The sequence below is a fragment of the Moschus berezovskii genome, chromosome 6, assembly GCF_049115385.1.
Source record: "Moschus berezovskii isolate FMDL1 chromosome 6, NW_MosBer_1.0, whole genome shotgun sequence".
NCBI lineage: Eukaryota > Metazoa > Chordata > Mammalia > Artiodactyla > Moschidae > Moschus > Moschus berezovskii.
In genome coordinates, this window is record NC_142465.1 from 14,604,633 (window position 1) to 14,625,332 (window position 20,700).

Sequence of the window (20,700 nt, forward strand, 5' to 3'; positions counted from 1 at the left end):
TGGAGAATCCCAGGGACGGGGGAACTGGTGGGCTGTCGTCTGTGGGGTCACACAGAGTTGAACATGACTGAAGCAACTTAGCAGCAGCAAGCTGATTCAAGCATATGCATTCTTTTAATCTGTGTGCACATTATATATGCATAGATATACATATTTTTAATCATAAAAATCTTGTAAAAAGTGATACAACAATAAAGAGTGGTTTATGGGCAAAGCAAAAAAAAAAACCAAGAAAACATCTATGAAGGCTCTTTGAAAGACCGATAAAAGAAAGTACCATTTAGGACTGACAACAGACATGACTGAAACATTTATTTTACTGTTAAAATGTTAATCGCTCGGTCATGCCGACTCTTTGCCACTGCATGGACTGTAGCCCACCAGGCTCTTGTGTTCATGGGATTCTCCAGGCAAGAATACTGGAGTGAGTTACCATTACCTTCTTCAGGGGATCTTCCTGACCCAGGGATTGAACCCAGGTCTCCTGTTTTGCAGGCAGATTCTTTACTGTCTAAGCCACCAGGGAAGCCATTTTAAAATATTACGTTCAAGTTTGTGGTTTTTGAACCTTTCCATTTGTATATGATAATAGGGAATACAAAAGTGCATTGAATTGCTTAATCGTATAGAGTGTGGAAGGGGTTCACGAAAGCACCTTCATCGGACTCTAATCTTCTTTCCAGGTGTCTCCTACAATTGAAGATCCTGGAATTTTTGGGCACATAGAAGACATGCTGAAGCAGGCATCATGACTTTTTCTTCTTTTTTCAGTCACTTTCCTAATTGGAGTAAGTTTTTAGAATTACTTCCCAGAAATAAATATAGAAATAGAAATAATATGCAAACTGAAATGTAAATTGTAGGGCTTAGTCTAAAAAAATGTACTTGAAGACTAATAAGACCTGTGCTTTCTGTTTGATTAGCCCAATTAGCACTGTTACCAGTTGCCTATATCATGCTCATTATTATATTTTCCAGAACTTCCATTTAAGAAAAATATATCTACTGTGTGATTTTTATAAATTGTAACCCCCCCACCAAAAATATGATACTAATATCGAGCCACTTCCTGAAATTAGTGCAGCTAATTCTGCAGCTTTGATCCAAGACCTAAAACTCAAGTTGAAGTCAGAAAGCAGTTATTATTTTCTTATAGAAGTTCTGCGTATCTTTGAATATTCTTGAGATGCCCACAGGCTTGGTTATTTTAAATGAAATGGGTGAAATGGGAAGTTTCAGATAGTCACTGAGACATGATTCTCTAGGTAGGAGAATCTGTCTCGTCGCACACCGTGAGGGAGCGCTGGGAACAAGGGTCCAGATCTCTCCGTTCCTGTATCACTTAGTCTGGGGAGGTCACAGGCCAGGTAGAGAGCATAGTTGGTTAATCCAGTCTCTTTTCATGCAGGTGAGGCCTGTTTGCAGCCCCTCTTACTCTTTCAGGTTCAGAGTTGACAATATACTTTGCCATGATCTCAATTTTTGGAAAAAAGGAAATGATATAGAAATGGGTAAACTGTCAAGGAAAGCTCTTAAGGAAGAAATGTAAATTTTTTACATTTTACAACTGCTAAAAACCAGGAGGAGTTTTAAGAGAAACCAAAATTCCAGATTTTATGTGAAATCTCTAATTTTAAAACAACTCACTGAAAAAAAGTTGTCACATCCAAAGTACATCTTTCTGTTTAAACTTTTGTAGAATTATTGAGCATTAACAAATAACTAGAAATGAATCTTTGTGCCAGTTAACCAGAGTATATACAGATAATTAAACATTTGGTCTACTTAGGGTTCTACATGGTATCAGGTATTAAAGAATCCATTCAAATTAAAAAAAAAACAAACAATTCCATACCTATTGAGTCTTTGACGGTTCTCAAAGTATTCCTCAATCTTTCAGTACATCAGTAACGTTATTTTAAGAGCAATTGTCCTAACATAAAAGTCTGATAAAACATGAAGAAATATATATGAGAGATAATAGATGGGCTTATTTACTTGTTTGTTCCATAAAAATTGCTTACAAATCGTATGAAGACATTCTGAAAATGTTAGGATATTTTGGATCATAGACTATAAAACAAATGGCTTCTCAAAGTAAATTGTTATTTGCTAAAGTTGACTTTTTGATTGTTACACCTGAAAAAATATATTCATCTAATTGTTCCCTTTATTTTAGTAGCCTGAGTTAAACTGATTAGATAGATATTCAATTTATAATTTGAAGCTGTTAGTTTCCTTAAACTGTCTCTTCTCTTTGGTACATTTGATCTATTATCCCAACTGTAATCTTAACAAATAATACACTTTTTAATGTCTTAGCATTAAGATGCATTGCCTTGTTTTTCATATAAAATTCAGTTAATTTGAAATGGCACATTCTTTAGCACTTCATTTGTGAGGTATAAACTCAGGCAGATCCAAGAATTGTGTAAAGATTGTCTTTGATCCTCTTGCACATTTTTCCTGGAGAAGACACTTCAGCAAGCAGGCTTGAGTTATTTTCCCATTGAGTGGGATTGGAAAACAGTGCACAAGACTGGACAAGTAATGTTTTCTTATATCTGGTTGAGGAAATTGATCTTTGCAGGGTCAGAGAAAGTACTGTTATTCTCACAAGACTGAATGTGGGGCAAGAAAGATACAGTCATCAGATTGCTTAAATTTTGAAGGAAAAAAAGGAATTTTCTATCTTAATACTGACTACAAGGTACTTTCACTCAATAGTATTTAAAATACTTTGAATTAAATGTGTCTTTAAAAATAACACCAATAATGTTACTAAAAATGTAATTTGCTGAAATAAATTCTGTATGATCTTCTTTTGTCATTTTATAGAATTTTTTTACTGTAAGGTATTAGAAAAATTAAAATGTAAATATTTAAAAATTTATAGAAAAGTGTTTGCCAATTAATGAAGCTAGTTTGCTTTTTAAAATATACTAAGTATATATAAATGAGAACTTTTACATTTAAGGAGCAGTTTTATTTATAGGAAATTATACTTGTAAAAATTCTGATTATTAAAAATATAAAAATTCATGATGATGGTGGTTAAAAGCAAGAAAACCGAGGTTCTAAGCTTGATCAATTAATTGGGTTTTAGAATCTGACACAAAATGATCGTATACACTGAAGAATATTTTATGGGTTTTGAGGTAAGTAACTGGATCTCTTATTTCTCTGTATGTTAGAGTCTATTCTAAATGATTAATATGTCTTGCTAGGTGATCTCTAAAGGGGAAAAACTATTACACAATTAAGTTGTGCATAACAGTAGATACAAATCTAGTTTGTTATTAAGATACCATAATTTCTATGTTATACGTCATTTCTATAAGTCAAGATCCCTATATTCAGATGAACTTAAAAAGTTCTTTCCCGTTGTTTCCAATCAAGCAGCATTTTTAGAAAATTTAAAATCACTTTCATAAGCAGGTTTAGTGCACCCTCTTGTGGCAGCCTCACTTCTGTAGATAAATATTAGATTGAGAATCACTAAAAAGATTGATTTTCATTGTAGTTTGAGTAAAATCTTTATATGTGACTAGAAAACAAAGCTTAAACAGAGAACTGGAAGTATTTTTTTTATTGACAATGGAGAGGTTTTCTGTTACCATTACCTTTTGACTGAGTCTGTTAAACAAAAATTGACATCCAAACAAATGTAATGTACGTGCAAACATAGCAAATTAAATACAAAAAAAAAAAAGAATTACTAATGACAGGTCTTGCTCTTAATAAGATCAAGCAGCAGAAAATCAGCAGTTAGATAAATGATATTATTAAATAGATTTTACTTTGAAATTTCCCATATAAACAAAGAATAAACAACAGTTAACACCACCAAATAAAGCCACAGGGAAGAGATTACTCTTCTATACTTTTATACACTATATATGTTAATCATTCTGTCTTTCAGTTATTTCCTCTGATAAGACTGACTTCAGGGAAGTCCCAACAAGGCCTTCTGGGCTAAAAGCTTATAACATTAGACATGAGTCTGGCTAATGCCCTGTTATATTGACAAAAAGGAAGGGTTTCTGGGGATTTTTGTTTTTTCCAGTGGAGATGACCTCAGACTGCAGTGGTTGATAGTCACTGAACAGTGCTGCTGCTGGCTGGCAGTTCAGGATATTTGGATGAATGTGTGGTTCTTAGTAAAGAAAGTTTTTGTTCCTTGGTCCACAGGTAACAAGAGAAGATAATGTTTTTTCTTTATAAATTTTTTTTTTTTTAATAATTGCTTTGACGCTTGTAAACAGTTTGGCTTTGTTTTGTATCGAAAAGGAGATCGAGCCATCACAGTGCTATTTCTAAAGATATAGGACATCCCTGATTGCCTTTAAAGGTCTATTTTTGGCTCCAGTTCCAGGTTAAATCATTCTTTTTTACATGATCAGAGGCAGGTTTTCAGCTTTAAGGATTGACAGACTTGAAGGAGAACCATGTGGAAGCATGAAGCATGCTTCCAGGAAACATACCGATTTGACCGTTACAATTCAAAAACTGTAAAAATGGTGGAATGGTAAAATACAAACAGTACTTGGAATTGTCAAATGTTTGCACTCAAGACTCCATGAACCATATATTTTATTTTTTAAAAAATCATATTTATATCCATTTACATAAGACTTACACATTTAAAAAGAAATACATACACAGGAATACATAAAGGCCTAGTATATTACAATAAAACATGAAAAAACAAGTGGCTCCATTTCATAAAAGCCTCTGTTGTACAGAATTTATGATGTGGATGATGCTTATTATTCAAATGACTTAAGCATTTTCTTACAATTGTAGTAAACTAATCAAACTTAACATCTGACTCCCCCCAAAATCACATTTTCAGTTAGTGAGCCATTACTTGTGGTCATTTCCTTAGAATTCGGTCTTCACAAAGGTTTTCACTGCTTGTCTTCTTAGATGGTAGTGCACTTTAGGTAGAGTAGACTGAGAAGACGACATCTAAAATGTGTAATGGACAGCATTAGTTAACCGAAAGACCGCAGGCTGCAAAATCTCCCTCTGCTATTCTTGGTGCACTTCCATGCATCTTGCCCACTTTTGTCCTAAGAGATAATGAGTAGGGGATTATCTTGGGGCTAACCAATAGCTGTATGTAATTAATATTTGCTCCTCTCTAATTTTGTGCAGGCAAGCTTCAAAAATAATATTTGCTCAATTTCATGGAAAGTATGGCAGTAATACAAACAAAGGTATTCAGAGAAAATATCAGCAATCCTTTTTGAAAAATGTACGGCTTGCTCATGAATACACTGAGCTGACCTATTCCATGGAATAGATCTGTTTTCTAACTTCTATATGCTCTTCAAAAGATACCGTTGTTTAATCAGTAACATAAAGAATCTGGGTCAGTGATGTGTCACCACAGATTCTTTCCAGTCATGATAAGGAAAAGGTCACAATTACTATCCCAACACAAGAAAAATATTGGCTAAAAAGTTCATTCCGGTTTTCCCATCCATGAGGTTTCATGGGAGCTTCCTAGGTGGCGCTAGTGGTAAGGAACACTTGCCAATGCAGGAGACAGAAGAGATGTGGGCTTGATCCCTGGGTCACGAAAATTCCCCTGGAGTAGGGGAAAATGACAGCCTGCTCCAGTATCCTTGCCTGGAAAATTCCATGGACAGAGGAGCCTGGAAGGTTACAGTCAATGGAATCACAGAGTTGGACGCGACCGAGTGCATGCGTCACACATATGTACACGTCAGAGCTTATGGAAAAAGCAGAATGAACTTTTTGGCCAACCCAGTACGTTCTGAATTACGTTAATGACAGAAGTGCTAATAGTTCCTCAAAACAGAAATTGGTCGTCCCAGATTAATTTACTGGAAATAAATATGTTTATCCCATTTAATGGTAAAAGCTAGGAAATATGAACTAGAATGCCATGCACAAAATACAGATCGCAAATAGTTAAAGAGTAGTTCTACCCATCAGTTAAGAGCTAAGAAGCAAGCAGTACTCAATATATTAAATAGTCATTTGTAAATTAGTGATGTATTCAGTTCCTGGTAAATTATTATGTGTGGAAACTATTAAAAATGGTTATTTTGGAAAACCTCTCATTTAGCCAAATTATTAATTGTATACTGTAATTAAATTTTTAATGTTAGGGTTTTACAGTCTGAAATTAAATCTCTTATCTGAAAGCTTTTGTTTTATCATTAGCAGCTTCACACAGTGACCCAAGTAAGGCAGCGTGGCAGCTCCTGTGTCAGGCCCCAAGGCCCCTCAGGAAACCGCGTGGAGCGTTTAGTTCACGGCGATGAATAAACAGCACAAGATGAGCTGCTCCTCCCCATCCCTGTGCGCACATTCGATTCTAAATATTGCCCTAAAAATACTTTCCCAAAATACTGATCCATTGTCCATGGTAGACTATTTTAGTAGAGTTGTAGATTAAAAATGCCCTTGACATTTATGTTCTAGGAAAACTTAGTTTTACTAAGACTGTTCTTTAATAAAACTTTGGAAGTAGGTTCCATCAACTAGTATTTCTCCAAGTACAAATACCTTATATCTTAATGATTGTACAGGCATGGTTTTCTATTCTGTCCACCACTGTTATAAAGTTATTTCACGTTGTTCCTATGCTGCACATCTGAGAAACTTAAAATTCCTATGTATTTCAAACAGATGTAAATCATACTGATGAAAAACAACATACCAGAAGTTCAATTTTCTCAGTTATGTTTTTGTTTTTTAATATGAAATCACCTCCAAGTCATTTGCCTGTCTCTGCTACTATTTTGCGGAGAAGGCAACGGCAAGCCATAGAAAATCCCATGGATGGAGGAGCCTGGTAGGCTGCAGTCCATGGGGTCGCTAAGGGTCGGACACGACTGAGCGACTTCACTTTCACTTTTCACTTTCACACATTGGAGAAGGAAATGGCAACCCACTCCAGTGTTCTTGCCTGGAGAATCCCAGGGACGGGGGAGCCTGGTGGGCTTCCGTCTGTGGGGTCACACAGAGTCAGACACGACTGAAGTGACTTAGCAGCAGCAGCAGCAGCTACTATTTTGACTCTGGTTACCTACTAGAATACTGTTTGCCTATTTCAGCTTCCCCTATATAAAGTACTCACTTAATAGTGTCTTATTCTGTAAATGCCAAAGTCTCATCAATCAAATGCTATGTGCATCAATATAAAATGCTCCTAAAAAGTAGAAGCCAGGGTGGTAGCAACACATTGATGTGAAATAAGACAGTGACGGGCCTCCAAGAGACAGGCCTTAAACCGTAGCAGACAGACAGTGATAGAAAATCCTAGATGAAGAGTTACATTATGAAGGGGCCTTTGTACTCTCTAGAAATTCAAAGCGGTCATTATTTCACTTCTGTTCTGCTAGGCCATACCAAAGAGTATCGTGTAGATTTACTAGTCTGTGTAGGTTCCATTTTTCTTTTTTGGCGGTTTGTTTTTTGTCAGCCAACGAAAACTACTCACAGCAAGTCAGTGCTGCCTCCTTTGAGTGGCTTGTCAACATGAGTATGTGCGAACAGTGGAGTTGTCTAACCTCTGCAGTCTTGATGAAGCAACTGCAAACGGAGAAAAGGGCTTTAGAGGGACTCAGGTGATGGGAGTACAAAATTTCAGATGAGAAAGGTTTACTTTCCCTGCATAAAGGGATCTGGACATATTAATAGATCTTCTTTTTCTCAGACACAAGCCACTCATATTCCTTTTCTTGAGACCAAGCTACTAATGAAAATGTATTCCAGTGTGACTCAACTGAGCTTTCAACTTGTGTATTCCTTCTAAGATGAAGTCTGTTAATAGGAACAGTTCCCTTGGGTGCTCCTGTTTTTGAAGCAAAGATTGCTCTTGGAGAATTCAGTATGATGGATGTTCTTCCCCTCCAACATTGAAAACCTTCTACACTCATTTTAATCATATTAACTTCCTCATGAATTTTGATACTGTATTCCATAATAGTAACATATTAGAAGAAATGTAGATCAAAACTCATGGCTTATACTAGAACTGATTTTAAGGGCCATGATAACTATCACCTTAAAAAGAAGTAATTTACAGGTGATTTTTCTCAATAAAAGAGGGGGACTTTTTTGTTCATTGCCTACCAAGCAGACAAAACTTTGTGACTACAATTTCAGGGTTGTCTCTCTCCTCCAGAATGGCTGTTTTCCTTTGTGAAATATATAACACAGGTCTAATGTCCACAGAAGGAAATACTAATTGGGAATTACTGTCGGTTTTGTGTTTGTTTAATTCTCTTCTCATGGTTGTGCTTGTTTATTTAAGGCCTTCTGCCTTGGTCAGAGATGAAAATATCTGATGAGTCCAAGCTTTTAAGATGAAATATAAAACTTTGCAATATTCAAGCATATAGGGCAACAGTGGAATTAATTTCCATTTATTAAGGACAATTGGTCCAAATCCAAACTCTAAACAAATTATTTACTTGGTGAACAGAAGAGTAAAGAAACACAAATCATGCAGATGTTTTTCTTCCTAGATGTGGACATTAGTCAAAATTGTCCTTTTTAGGATTTAAATTATTTTTTAAATGTGAATAAAGTGCTGTGAGTTCATGCATTAGCAATTTACAAACGAGAATAGTCTGATGAAAGCAAATCAAACTTCAAGCAAAGCAAACCAACTTAAGGAAAGAATCAATTTCAGAAAGCTGTGCAAGATCAGAGAATGATAGCATTTGCTAAACAAGCGTTTTACTTTATAAGCACTAATGCAAAACTACTGTACCATCCGTTGTCATTTTCCTCGACTGCCCAGACGTTGTAGTTAACCTGAATCCAGCCGGCAGTGTTTCTGAGGACCCGGGCATCATGCTGATTCCATGTACTTCACGGGGAGGAAACTGCCTTCTCCAGGTTGACCCACGCCTGAAATTCTTGTCCTCACTCTGCCAGTACAGAGTTATAATTTGATGTAATGAAAACAAGTAAACTAGTCCAGGTGCTTAAAACTGTGTGCTTAGAAACATGTAACAGAAAGTTAATGAGAACGATAAGCAGCAACATCACAGGAAAAGGTTTCCATGAGAGGATTTTAAAAGATACGCTCTCTAATCTCAATTGAGGATATGCTCTCAGTGGCGTCTATAGAAGCCCAGGAGATTATTTCAGTGGGATATGAATAATCAGTTTCTCTCAGAAACAAGTCTGTTCTGGCTCTAGCTAAGTTGTTTAGATAATGTTGTTCACATTCAAAGAACAAAACCAAAATCAAGCACAGCAACAAACAAAACACTAAAACAAGAGGGTTTCAGTGATAAAGTCACTTGCTGCTCTTAATAATAAGAAAAAGAGGCAGCATATTTTAAAGGCAGATAGTCACGTTCCATTTAGGCTTTTCAGCTTGTCCACTACTTTCAAGCAGCAGCACTAGAACCCACATAGACGTGTACCTCGGCCTAGACCTCTACTTCAGGTCAGTCTGTGTTTTAGAATCTAACACTGTGACAGATCTTTAACAATTTTTATTAAAATTCATTTTCTAACTTTTAAGTAAGGATGACTGTATTTAAAAGCATGTATGGGTTTATGTAGACTATCTTTTTGTTTAAACAAGAATAAAGATTAAAAGCAGATACAAACTATTTTGTACAAAATATATAAACAGCAAGGTCCTACTATATAGCACAGGAAACTATATACAATATCCTATAATAAACCATAATGGAAAATGATATGAAAGAATAGATATAGAACTGAATCACTTTATTGTACGCCAGAAACCACAACATTGTAGATTCGCTATACTTAAATAAATTTTTTTTAAAAAGAATAAGAATTGAAAAGACTATCCAACATATTATAAAATTAAGGTCAGTTAAATATCAACTGGTTTTTAAAAATGGTAAATATTATCCTAACTGGACAGGAGTAAGAATTTTAGGAAGCTAGCTGAGGTTCAGATCGTAGAACTTATCTACCTCTAACCTCCTCCACAAAGGACAGCTTGAGTTTTATAAAACCAAGATCGTGTTCCCTGCCCATTTGAATGTGGTATTACTGTGCCATTTTAAGAATTGTTGGGTTCACTCATAAAACTATTGTAATCAGCTTTTCTTTACAGCCTAGAAACACCTGCATTTTGCAACACATAATTATGCATCTCTGTATTTTCCACCTCATACTCAGATTTTCCTCCCCATTTCTTCCAGAAAATTCCCTGAAAAACTCCAAAGGACTATTAAAATCCACAGTTCATCAGTGCAGAGTGTGATAAGGTCGCTTGTATTCCTTCATCTCAGGAGGCTACTTACCTGTTTGCTATTTTCAAATCATTTAAACATGCATATTCTTTGTATAGAGATTCTCATACTCAATATAGGTTTCAGTTCCTATCACTGTTAAGATGTTACACATATGTTTTTAAGGAAAACACAATAACGATGTCTAAAATAAAGCTTCCCATTTATTGAAAGCAAGTTTTCTGTTTCCTTAAATATCCTAAAATTTCCTGTGAAGATAAACTGGTATTTAGAAATAAGCACATTCCTTATTAAAAAGCTGAATTTATCAGGACGTGTGTTACCATTACTTATAATTTAAAAAATGTTGCTCAACAGTATTTTGCTGTTACAACTCATGTAAAATGGCTGATTCTGAATTATTTCTTACTGTATCTAACTGCTGATATGATAATACTTATGAATTCATAAAGTTCTTTTCTAAATCAAATGAATAACAAATATCTAAGTGGAGGAAATTCTAGAGTCCATCTACACAAGCATCTGGATAACTTGAGCAGTGGTCCTTGAAAGCCAGTTTGCTTGCACTTAAGGCCCCTTTTGAGTGACAGACAAGGACTTACTTCATCCAGCCGCCGTTCGGTTCCCAGAGCCAGGAGGTTATTGTATTCCCTTTCGAGAATCTGCCTTGCCTGTTGACATCCAATTACAGTTACCATCACTGAAGTCACGTTTTACTTGAAAAATCATAGCGATTATATTTACCTCAGAAAATATCCTAATACCCTGTTTTATTTACAAGGGTTTTATTTTTTTTGTCCTCCATATATAAGCCATTGTAAATTTTAACTGTAAACACCAATTTTCTTTAGTCTGTGGACAGCAGACATATAGCCTCACATAAACATCTGAGGTAAAGGGGTTTGACCTCACTTATTACTTTTTCTAATTGAATCTTTGATGTAAACTTTGCAATATGTAAAAATGAATTGGAAAGTAAAGTTAGACTGCCACATTTTTATTAAATCATGCAGATAGTTCTCAAATCTGACCAAGGATCATCATTTGGGGAAACTAGATAATTAGGATTTCTGTGCCCTCTCTCTTGATAGCTGATTTCTTAGGCCTGTGATGTAGATTGCAGATTTTCTTTTAAATTTTTAAGGAGCTCCCGTGATTCAAATAATTACCCAGAGTTGGGAATCAATGGCAAAAAGCAAAGCTGCTTGTCTGTATAATTCAGACATGTGAATAGGAATGACTGGCCCACAGAGAGGCAGAGACTAAAGGCCATCTGTCAGGGACATTGCTTGGGGGAACATGGCATTAAAGTGGGAGGGTGGACCACATCACTTCTAAATCCTGTGCTGCTTCATTTTATGATTTTGTTTTGGCTAGAAATCCAGTGGCTTAAAATTAAAGCCTTTGACATATTTCAAAGGTTGAGCTAACGCCCATTAAGAATCATGAATACACAGCCAACTTTTTTTTTTTCCTAAAAGTTTACTTTGTCCTTATATACAGCTTCCGTGGTGGCTCAGCTGGTAAAGAATCCACCTGCAATGTGGGAGACCTGGGTTCGATCCCTGGGTTGGGAAGATCCCCTGGAGAAGGGAACAGCTACCCACTCCAGTATTCTGGCCTGGAGAATTCCATGGACTGTATAGTCCATGGGGTTGCAAAGAGTTGGACATGACGGAGTGACTTTCACTTTCACTTATATAAGCTAGGACACAGCACAGCTACAGCACAGAGGGGCTTGCCTGTGTGTTCTGTGTTGGAATCTGTAGTAATAAAGCTAAGCTGCTGTAGTCAAAGTTCTCATCCAGGGCTATAAGTGAGCCATGCACACCACTTTCAAGAATATTATTTGCATATTCTCGAAGTCCAATTGCTTGTATCCAGCGAATAACACGATCATTGCTCCACACCAACACATCTAGGAAAAGAGGTGCAATATTTTAGGCTTCAGTATTTTGCATAATAAATAAAAAACTGCTAACTAAAATGAGCCAAGGGTGTCTGGCCAGATCATCATTTATGCTAGCTTCTTTATTTACTTCCTAAGGCACCTGGCACCCTTGTGTTACATGTATTTACTGTTCTAATAACTATACTTTTAGCCTAGAAAAATTTTGTCATTTTAAGAGTCCTTATTATCACTGAAATGAGAGCATTTCCATCACATGGAACATAATGTCTCAAAGCATTTCTTCTTTTCATTCTCTAGAGGTCTGTCTGAAGTTCAGTCCTTTTACCACCAGATGGGGAAATTTCTTGATCATCTGAGTTAAATTCGCCCATTCCAGTACATTTTAGTTCACTGATTACTAAAATGTTGATGTTCACTCTTGCCATCTCCTGTTTGACCACTTCCAATTTACCTTGATTCATAGACATAACATTCCAGGTTCCTAGGCAATATTGCTCTTCACAGCATCAGACTTTACTTCCATCAGCAGTTACATCCACAGCTGGGTGCTGTTTTTGCTTGGGCTCTGTCTCTTCATTCTTTCTGGAGTTATTTCTTCACCGATATCCAGTAGCATACTGGGTACCTACTGACCTGGAGAGTTCATCTTTCAGTGTCCTATATTTTTGTCTCTTCATACTGTTCATGGGGTTCTCAAGGCAAGAATACTGAAGTGGTTTGCCATTCCCTTCTCCAGTGGACCACGTTTTGTCAGGACGCTCCACCATGACCCATCCGTCTTGGGTGGCCCTACGCGGCATGGCTCATAGTTTCATTGAGGTAGACAAGGCTGTGGTCCATGTGATCAGATTGGTCAGTTTTCTGTGACTGTGGTTTTCAGTCTGTTTGCCCTCTCATGGAGAGGATAAGAGGCTTATGGAAGCTTCCTGATGGGAGAGACTGACTGAGGGGGAAACTGGCTCTTGTTCTGATGGGCAGGGCCATGCTCAGTAAATCTTTAATCCAAGTTTATGTTGATGGGTGGGGCTGTGTTCCCTCCCTGTTGTTTGACCTGAGGCCAAACTATGGTGGAGGTAATGAAGATAATGGAGACCTCCTTCAGAAGGTCCCATACACACATTGCCATACTCATTATTAAGAGGTGGCAAGAATATACAGAACTATAATCACTGCAGATGCTGATTGCAGCCATGAAATTAAAAGATGCTTAATCCTTGGAAGGAAAGTTATGACCAACCTAGATAGTATATTAAAAAGTAGAGACATTACTTTGCCAACAAAGGTCCGTCTAGTCAAGGCTATGGTTTTTCCCGTGGTCATGTATGGATGTGAGAGTTGGACTGTGAAGAAAGCTGATCGCCGAAGAATTGATGCTTTTGAACTGTGTTGCTGGAGAAGACTCTTGAGAGTCCCTTGGACTACAAGGAGATCCAACCAGTCCATTCTAAAGGAGATCAATCCTGGGTGTTCATTGGAAGGACTGATGCTAAAGCTGAAACTCCAATACTTTGGCCACCTCATGCAACGAGTTGACTCATTGGAAAAGACTCTGATGCTGGGAAGGATTGGGGGCTGGAGGAGAAGGGGATGACAGAGAATGAGATGGCTGGATGGCATCACTGACTCGATGGACATGAGTTTGAGTGAAGTCCGGGAGTTGGTGATGGACAGGGAGGCCTGGAGTGCTGTGATTCATGGGGTCACAAAAAGTCGGACGTGACTGAACTGAACTGAACTGATACAAAAAAGATCTTTATGACCCAGATAACCATAATGGTGTGATCACTCACCTAGAGCCACACATCTTGGAATGCAAAGTCAAGTGGGCCTTAGGAAACATCACTATGAACAAACTTAGTGGAGGTGATGGAATTCCAGTTGAGCTATTTCAAATCCTAAAAGATGATGCTGTGAAAGTGCTACACTCAATATGCCAGCAAATTTGGAAAACTCAGCAGTGGCCACAGGACTGGAAAAGGTCAGTTTTCGTTCCAATACCAAAGAAAGGCAATGCCAAAGAATTCAAACTACTGCACAATTGCACTCATCTCATATGCTAGCAAAGTAATGCTCAAAACTCTCCAAGTCAGACTTCAACAGCACGTGAACTGTGAACTTCCAGATGTCCAAGCTGGATTTAGACAAGGCAGAGGAACCAGAGATCAAATTGCCAACATCCACTGGATCATCGAAAAAGCAAGAGAATTCCAGAAAAACATCTACGTCTGCTTTATTGACTATGCCAAAGCCTTTGACTGTGTGGATCACAACAAACTGTGGACAATTCTTCAAGAGATTCTTCTTGAGAAATCTGTATGCAGGTCAGGAAGCAACAGTTAGAACTGGACATGGAACAACAGACTGGTTCCAAATCGGGAAAGAAGTACATCAAGGCTCTATATTGTCACTCTACTTATTGAACTTTTATGCAGATTACATCATGAGAAATGCCAGGCTGGATGAAGCACAAGCTGGGATCAAGATTGCCGGGAGAAATATCAATAACCTCAGATATTCAGATGACACCACCCTTATAGCAGAAAGTGAAGAAGAACTAAAAAGCCTCTTGATGAAAGTGAAACAGGAGAGTGAAGAAGTGGGCTTAAAACTCAATATTCGGAAAACTAAGATCACGGCCTCTGGTCCCATCACTTCATGGCAAATAGATGGGGAAACAATGGAAACAGTGACAGACTTTATTTTCTTGGGCTCCAAAATCACTGCAGATGGTGATTGCAGCCATGAAATTAAAAGATGCACTTTGGAAGAAAAACTGTGACCAACCTGGAGAGCATATTCAAAAGGAGAGACATTACTTTGCCAGCAAAGATCAACAAAGTCAAAGCTGTGGTTTCTCCAATAGTCTTGTATGGATGTGAGAGTTGGCGTATAAAGAAAGCTGAACACCAAAGAATTGATGCTTTTGAATTGTGGTGTTGGAAAAGACTCTTGAGAGTCCCTTGGACTGCAAGGAGATCCAGGCTATCCTAAAGGAAATCAGTCCTGGGAGGACTGATGCTAAAGCTGAAACGCCAATACTTTGGCCACCTGATGTGAAAAACTGACTCACGTGAAAAGACCCTGAGGCTGGGAAAGATTGAAGGCAGGAGGAGAAGGGGACAACAGAGGATGAGATGGTTGGATGGCATCACTGACTTGATGGACAAGAGTTTGAGTAAGCCCCGAGAGTTGTGATGGACAGGGAAGCCTGGTGTGCTGCAGTCCATGGGGTCGCAAAGAATCAGACATGACTGAATGATTGAATTTACTGAACTGGGGACATTTCTTATTTGTGTTGATATACAGCTCTTCTGTCAAGAGAGCAAGATGAGAATTTAATATGGTTCTTCATTGTAAGGTCGAAATGGACCAATGATGTTAAATAAAAGAACCCAGACACCAAATAGATAATGTAACAGGCTTTAATGGCTAGGCGCCCCCGGGTGGGATTCCTGGACCTAACAGAGCGAGGTCAGGCAAGTCTGCGCCGAACAAAGGCAAGAGGCAACTTATATAGCTTTAGGCAAGATTTGGAGTGGTGGTCTCTCATAGGTCAGTTAGCCGGGGGGCAAGACTGGGTTGGTTGCCCGGTCTGCTCAAGGTTGTGCTGACACAGCGGAATAGTTCTTGCTGTTTCTGGGCAGAATGCTGTTTCTGGACAGGAGGGTAGGAGGGGGTTGATTTCTACCAGGACACTCCAGTAGTAGGGGAGGGAATGAGAGAACAGAGCACAATAGTCAGAGTCCAGCAGGGCAGGACTTTTTCCCGCCAGCAGGAAAGGGAAGAGGGGGAGAAGTCCAACAATGGCCACTGAGGTCCAACCTTACATTCATCAGAGTGGTTTTCCAACTACTACCTAATTATTACTTACAGACTAGAAGAAACTCTTTTTTCATCTGAAGCAATAAATCAGAATAAGATAGAACAGATATTGAATAGTTTAATACTTACCCTACTATTTTGTCAACCCACTATTTCTCAATTACATATTAATCCAAAAATCAATGACTCTTAAGTCATAATTTTTTTTTTCCTTTTAGGTTGAAAAGCAATATTTTACTGAGGTACAAAATACTTTGAATTTTATTTTCTAAAACTAAAACCTTCAGAGAAAAATATTAGGGACATCCTTATTTGAACCAAAGCATATCAAAGTATCAAAAGTATCAAAACATATCAAAAGTTTTATCACTTTTTCCTCATTTCCTTTCATTATGTGTGACAGAAATACATCAAAATAGAAGTACCAGAATGTTTCATTGAAAAGAAAGAATTTTTAAGAACTTAGGGGAAATGAGGAAAAAAAAAAAAGTTTTTCTCAATCCTGTAGAAAGGGAAATGGCACCCATAGTTTACTAGTACAGTAAAAGTAAGTTTTCCTTACTTTTATTTTTTTTCTTTCCAAGTGAAATTTATACCTTATTCACAAAAAGTATAAAGAATACTTTGAGAAATATTCTTCAACTGCTTATTTCCTGAATTATCTGCAGCAATCTTATTTTCTTCTTAATGTGTGTGTGTGGGGGTATTTATATATTAATTTCAAAAACATTACACTAATTTGTATAATAAATTAATAACCAATTTAGGATTTCTTGTATAATATTAAAGCAGTAAAGTGATGCCTCAGTGCCAGGCCTTCATGTCCTTTCTGTCACTATCCTCACTCCAGCAGTAACCAATATTCTGACTCTTCTCACCACAGATAAAGTTTATCTGATTTCTTAGCTTTTTATAAATGAAATCATGCAACATGTATTTTTGTGTCCGTGTCTTTCACTCAGTAGTTCACCCATGCTATGGTTATTTTCATTGCTATTTAATATTCCATTGTATGATTATGCCACGATGGATCTACTCTACTGTTGATGGAAATGTGGATTCTACTGTGGGTTAAGAATAGTGCTGCTTTGAACACTCTTATTTATGTATTTTGGTGTATATTGTGAATATATATATATATATCTGTTGAGTAACAAATGATAGAATTGATGTCATGTTATATACATACATTTAATGTAAGCAGATATTGCTAAATAAATACCCACTCTCACAATTTAAAACACCCAGTGCTACAGGCTTACCTCTCAACACATTTCTCTCTCAAGATCATGGCCTCTCAAGGCTTGGGTGTCTTAGTTGCTTTCTGCTGCCTTCCAACAGCTGTTTATTGATTGACCTAGTTTTTCTACTTGTTCTTGGTTGAAGACTGATCTGATTGAATGTATTCCATTTATAGTCAGAAGCAGAAATTCCTCAGATTAGTTTGTATTCTTTTTGTTTCTGCCAATCCACGGTGATGGTGTAGTATTTGCATGTGAATCTGGAGGGCATATCTACTTCACATACCTCTCCTTAACTCCTACTGTGGCTTGAGCAATCTTCAAGCAAACAATCTTCAAAACAAAGCCCCTAAGATTCGGTTTAATGAGAGACATGCGAGGAAAGACTCAAAATGCCCACTTTTCAGAATGACTTTACTCTATCTTGCTCCAGCCCAGGCAGAATGAATTTCTTCAGGAAGTAGGATGTTTATTGTCTCAGAATTCTCGCTCTTTCTTTCCCCTTGTCTTCAGCAAAGCAGAGGACTTCAGTAATCATCTTGACTGTCTAAGGACATTTTATATTATGCATGTTCACTGGTCTCCCTGGGTCAGTCCTAAAGTAGACACGTTCCTCTGTGTTCATTAACTTTTTCCAGTGAGGTGTTGGACCTCAGAAAACACGATGTAAGTTGGTGGTGTTATATTTTGGTTACATTTAATCAGTTACTGTCGTTCTAAATTATTTTTACTAATGGCACAACAGTTCAACAAAAATGTCGAGTTCTCTTTATGCTAAACAAATGTGTAAACAGCGTTCTTTTCTAGAGCTGGGTTTATGTTTTGTTAGTCCATGACATATATAGTTACCATATTTCTATAAATATATGCCTATCAAAAATTCCATTGACATACCTGTAGCTGTTTATGAAATAATAAATATAAAATAATCCATTTATTTACAGGCTGAAGGTAAATAAGATACTAATCCCAAATTCTCTTCTACAGAATATCATAGTTTTGTTTTGTTTTTTTCATTTTGTAAATTAGATCCCATTCTATAAATCTGTTATGAAGCAAAACTTATGCTCTGACTTTAAAGCTTTGTAAGGATCCTCTTGACCTAAACAATAAATGGCTAGAGATCAGTGTTGATGGTTTCCTAGCAACAAATTAAATGCTTGTAGATCTTTGATATGTACGTGGTCTCTTCACTTCAGAAAGCTGTTTATTAAGGTCAAGGTTAATTAATACTTCAGATAATAAGAGACCCCTAGTCACAGTCAAGAGTTATTCCTGTAAATGTCATCAGATCAGTCATAGGAAATAGGCTATTTTTATGATCTCACTCACAGCTACATCACACATGGAGTTGCCTGTGTATAATCATGGTGAATCATGGCAGTTTTTCTCAGAGTATGCTTACAGTTGCCAAGTACTAATATAATATTTGATGTAGTGCCAAAAACATCTATATCTGAAGCATTCCGTGGTGGAACCAAGCATAATAAAATCAAATTGGAAAAAAGTACTTCAAAAAGAAAACCAGAAAGGCATGTCCCATGGTAAAGTCTATTTGTGTACTAAAGCATCTTCTGTTAGGTTAAGCACAGGCTTCCTTTTGGGGTTTTTCTTGGCCAATTAATCCCCAAATTTCAATTCAACTGAACAGCAGTGGTCTAAAGATAGCTTGCAATTTCCTGGGTCCCCAAAACAAAGTGAAATCAAACAACTCAATTTTGATAATGGAAAAACACTTTCTTGCTCCTAAGCAATGAGTCAAATGAAGTGTTACAAGAAATCCATTGTGTCTGTCTAGTCTCCAATGAACCATTTATAGAAAAATATTTTTAATCAATCACCTTCACAGGCATTCAGACCCATTCTACTACAACTAATGTACTGTCCAAGAACTGCCAAAGGTAAAAGTAATTTCTGACAATGCTTTTCACAAATGAAAACTACAGAAGTCTAACATCTTTCTGGAGAGTTTTTATCAAAAATGGATGTTGAATTTTGTCGAAGGCTTTCTCTGCATCTATTGAGATAATCATATGATTTTTATTTTTCAGTTTGTTAATGTGGTGTATTACGTTGATTGATTTGCGTATATTGAAGAATCCTTGCATTCCTGGGATAAAGCCCACTTGGTCATGATGTATGATCTTCTTAATGTGTTGTTGGATTCTGATTGCTAGAATTTTGTTAAGGATTTTTGCATCTATGTTCATCAATGATATTGGCCTATAGTTTTCTTTTTTTGTGGGGTCTTTACCAGGTTTTGGGATTAGGGTGATGGTGGCCTCATAGAATGAGTTTGGAAGTTTCCCTTCCTCAGCTATTTTCTGGAAGAGTTTGAGTAGAATAGGTGTTAGCTCTTCTCTAAATTTTTGGTAGAATTCAGCTGTGAAGCCGTCTGGACCTGGGCTTTTGTTTGCTGGGAGATTTTTGATTACAGTTTCAATTTCCGTGCTTGTGATGGGTTTGTTCAGATTTTCTATTTCTTCCTGGTTCAGTTTTGGAAAGTTGTACTTTTCTAGGAATTTGTCCATTTCTTCCAGGTTATTCATTTTATTGCCATATAATTGCTGATAGTATTCTCTAATAATCCTTTGTATTTCTGTGTTGTCAGTTGTGATCTCTCCATTTTCATTTCTAATTTTATTGATTTGGTTCTTCTCCCTTTGTTTCTTGATGAGTCTGGCTAGTGGTTTGTCAATTTTATTCACCTTCTCAAAGAACCAGCTTTTGGCTTTGTTGATTTTTGCTATGGTCTCTTTTGTTTCTTTTGCATTTATCTCTGCCCTAATTTTTATGATTTCTTTCCTTCTACTGACCCTGGGGTTCTTCATTTCTTCCTTTTCTAGTTGCTTTAGATGTAGAGTTAGGTTATTTAGTTGACTTTTTTCTTGTTTCTTGAGGTATGCCTGTATTGTTATGAACTTCCCCCTTAGCACTGCTTTTACAGTGTCCCAGAGGTTTTGGGTTGTTGTGTTTTCATTTTCATTCATTTCTATGCATATTTTGATGTCTCTTTTGATTTCTTCTATGATTAGTTCATTATTCAGCAGCGTGTTGTTCAGTCTCTATATGTTGGCACTTTTAACAGTTATTCTCCTGTAATTGAGATCTAATCTTACTGCATTGTGGTCAGAAAAGATGCTTGGAATGATTTCAATTTTTTTGAATTTACCAAGGCTAGAATTGAAGGGACATACCTCAACATAATAAAAGCTATATATGACAAACCCACAGCAAACATTATCCTCAATGGTGAAAAACTGAAAGCATTTCCCCTAAAGTCAGGAACAAGACAAGGGTGCCCACTCTCACCACTACTATTCAACATAGTTCTGGAAGTTTTGGCCACAGCAATCAGAGCAGAAAAAGACATAAAAGGAATACAAATTGGAAAAGAAGAAGTAAAGCTTTCACTGTTCGCTGATGACATGATCCTCTACACAGAAAACCCTAAAGACTCTACCAGAAAACTACTAGAGCTAATCAATGATTA

At 37.0% G+C, this 20,700-nt stretch overlaps 2 protein-coding genes across 12 annotated transcripts in view; one reads left to right on the forward strand and one right to left on the reverse strand.

The window, feature by feature from the left end:
• Window positions 1-20,700, forward strand: part of ACSS3 (acyl-CoA synthetase short chain family member 3) — a 234,622-nt gene that overhangs the window by 168,076 nt on the left and 45,846 nt on the right. For 2 of the 4 annotated variants that reach the window (XM_055395766.2, XM_055395764.2), the window contains exon 16: window positions 684-788. In XM_055395766.2, the coding sequence (XP_055251741.1) occupies window positions 684-752 (69 nt within the window). In that variant the 3' untranslated portion in view covers window positions 753-788. Of the gene's footprint in view, window positions 1-683; window positions 2,823-10,181; window positions 19,506-20,700 lie in introns of those variants that run through there. The other 2 variants (XM_055395767.2, XM_055395763.2) reach the window with 2 other exon arrangements.
• PPFIA2 (PPFI scaffold protein A2) overlaps window positions 4,943-20,700 on the reverse strand; it is a 500,869-nt gene continuing 485,111 nt past the window's right edge. For 6 of the 8 annotated variants that reach the window (XM_088836832.1, XM_088836830.1, XM_088836829.1 and 3 more), the window contains 4 exons: window positions 11,975-12,150; window positions 10,835-10,903; window positions 8,759-8,918; window positions 7,514-7,572 (listed from right to left, as the gene is read on the reverse strand). In XM_088836832.1, coding sequence (XP_088692958.1) covers window positions 7,514-7,572; window positions 8,759-8,918; window positions 10,835-10,903; window positions 11,975-12,150 — 464 coding nt within the window. Of the gene's footprint in view, window positions 4,972-7,513; window positions 7,573-8,758; window positions 8,919-10,834; window positions 10,904-11,974; window positions 12,151-20,700 lie in introns of those variants that run through there. The other 2 variants (XM_088836833.1, XM_088836831.1) reach the window with 1 other exon arrangement.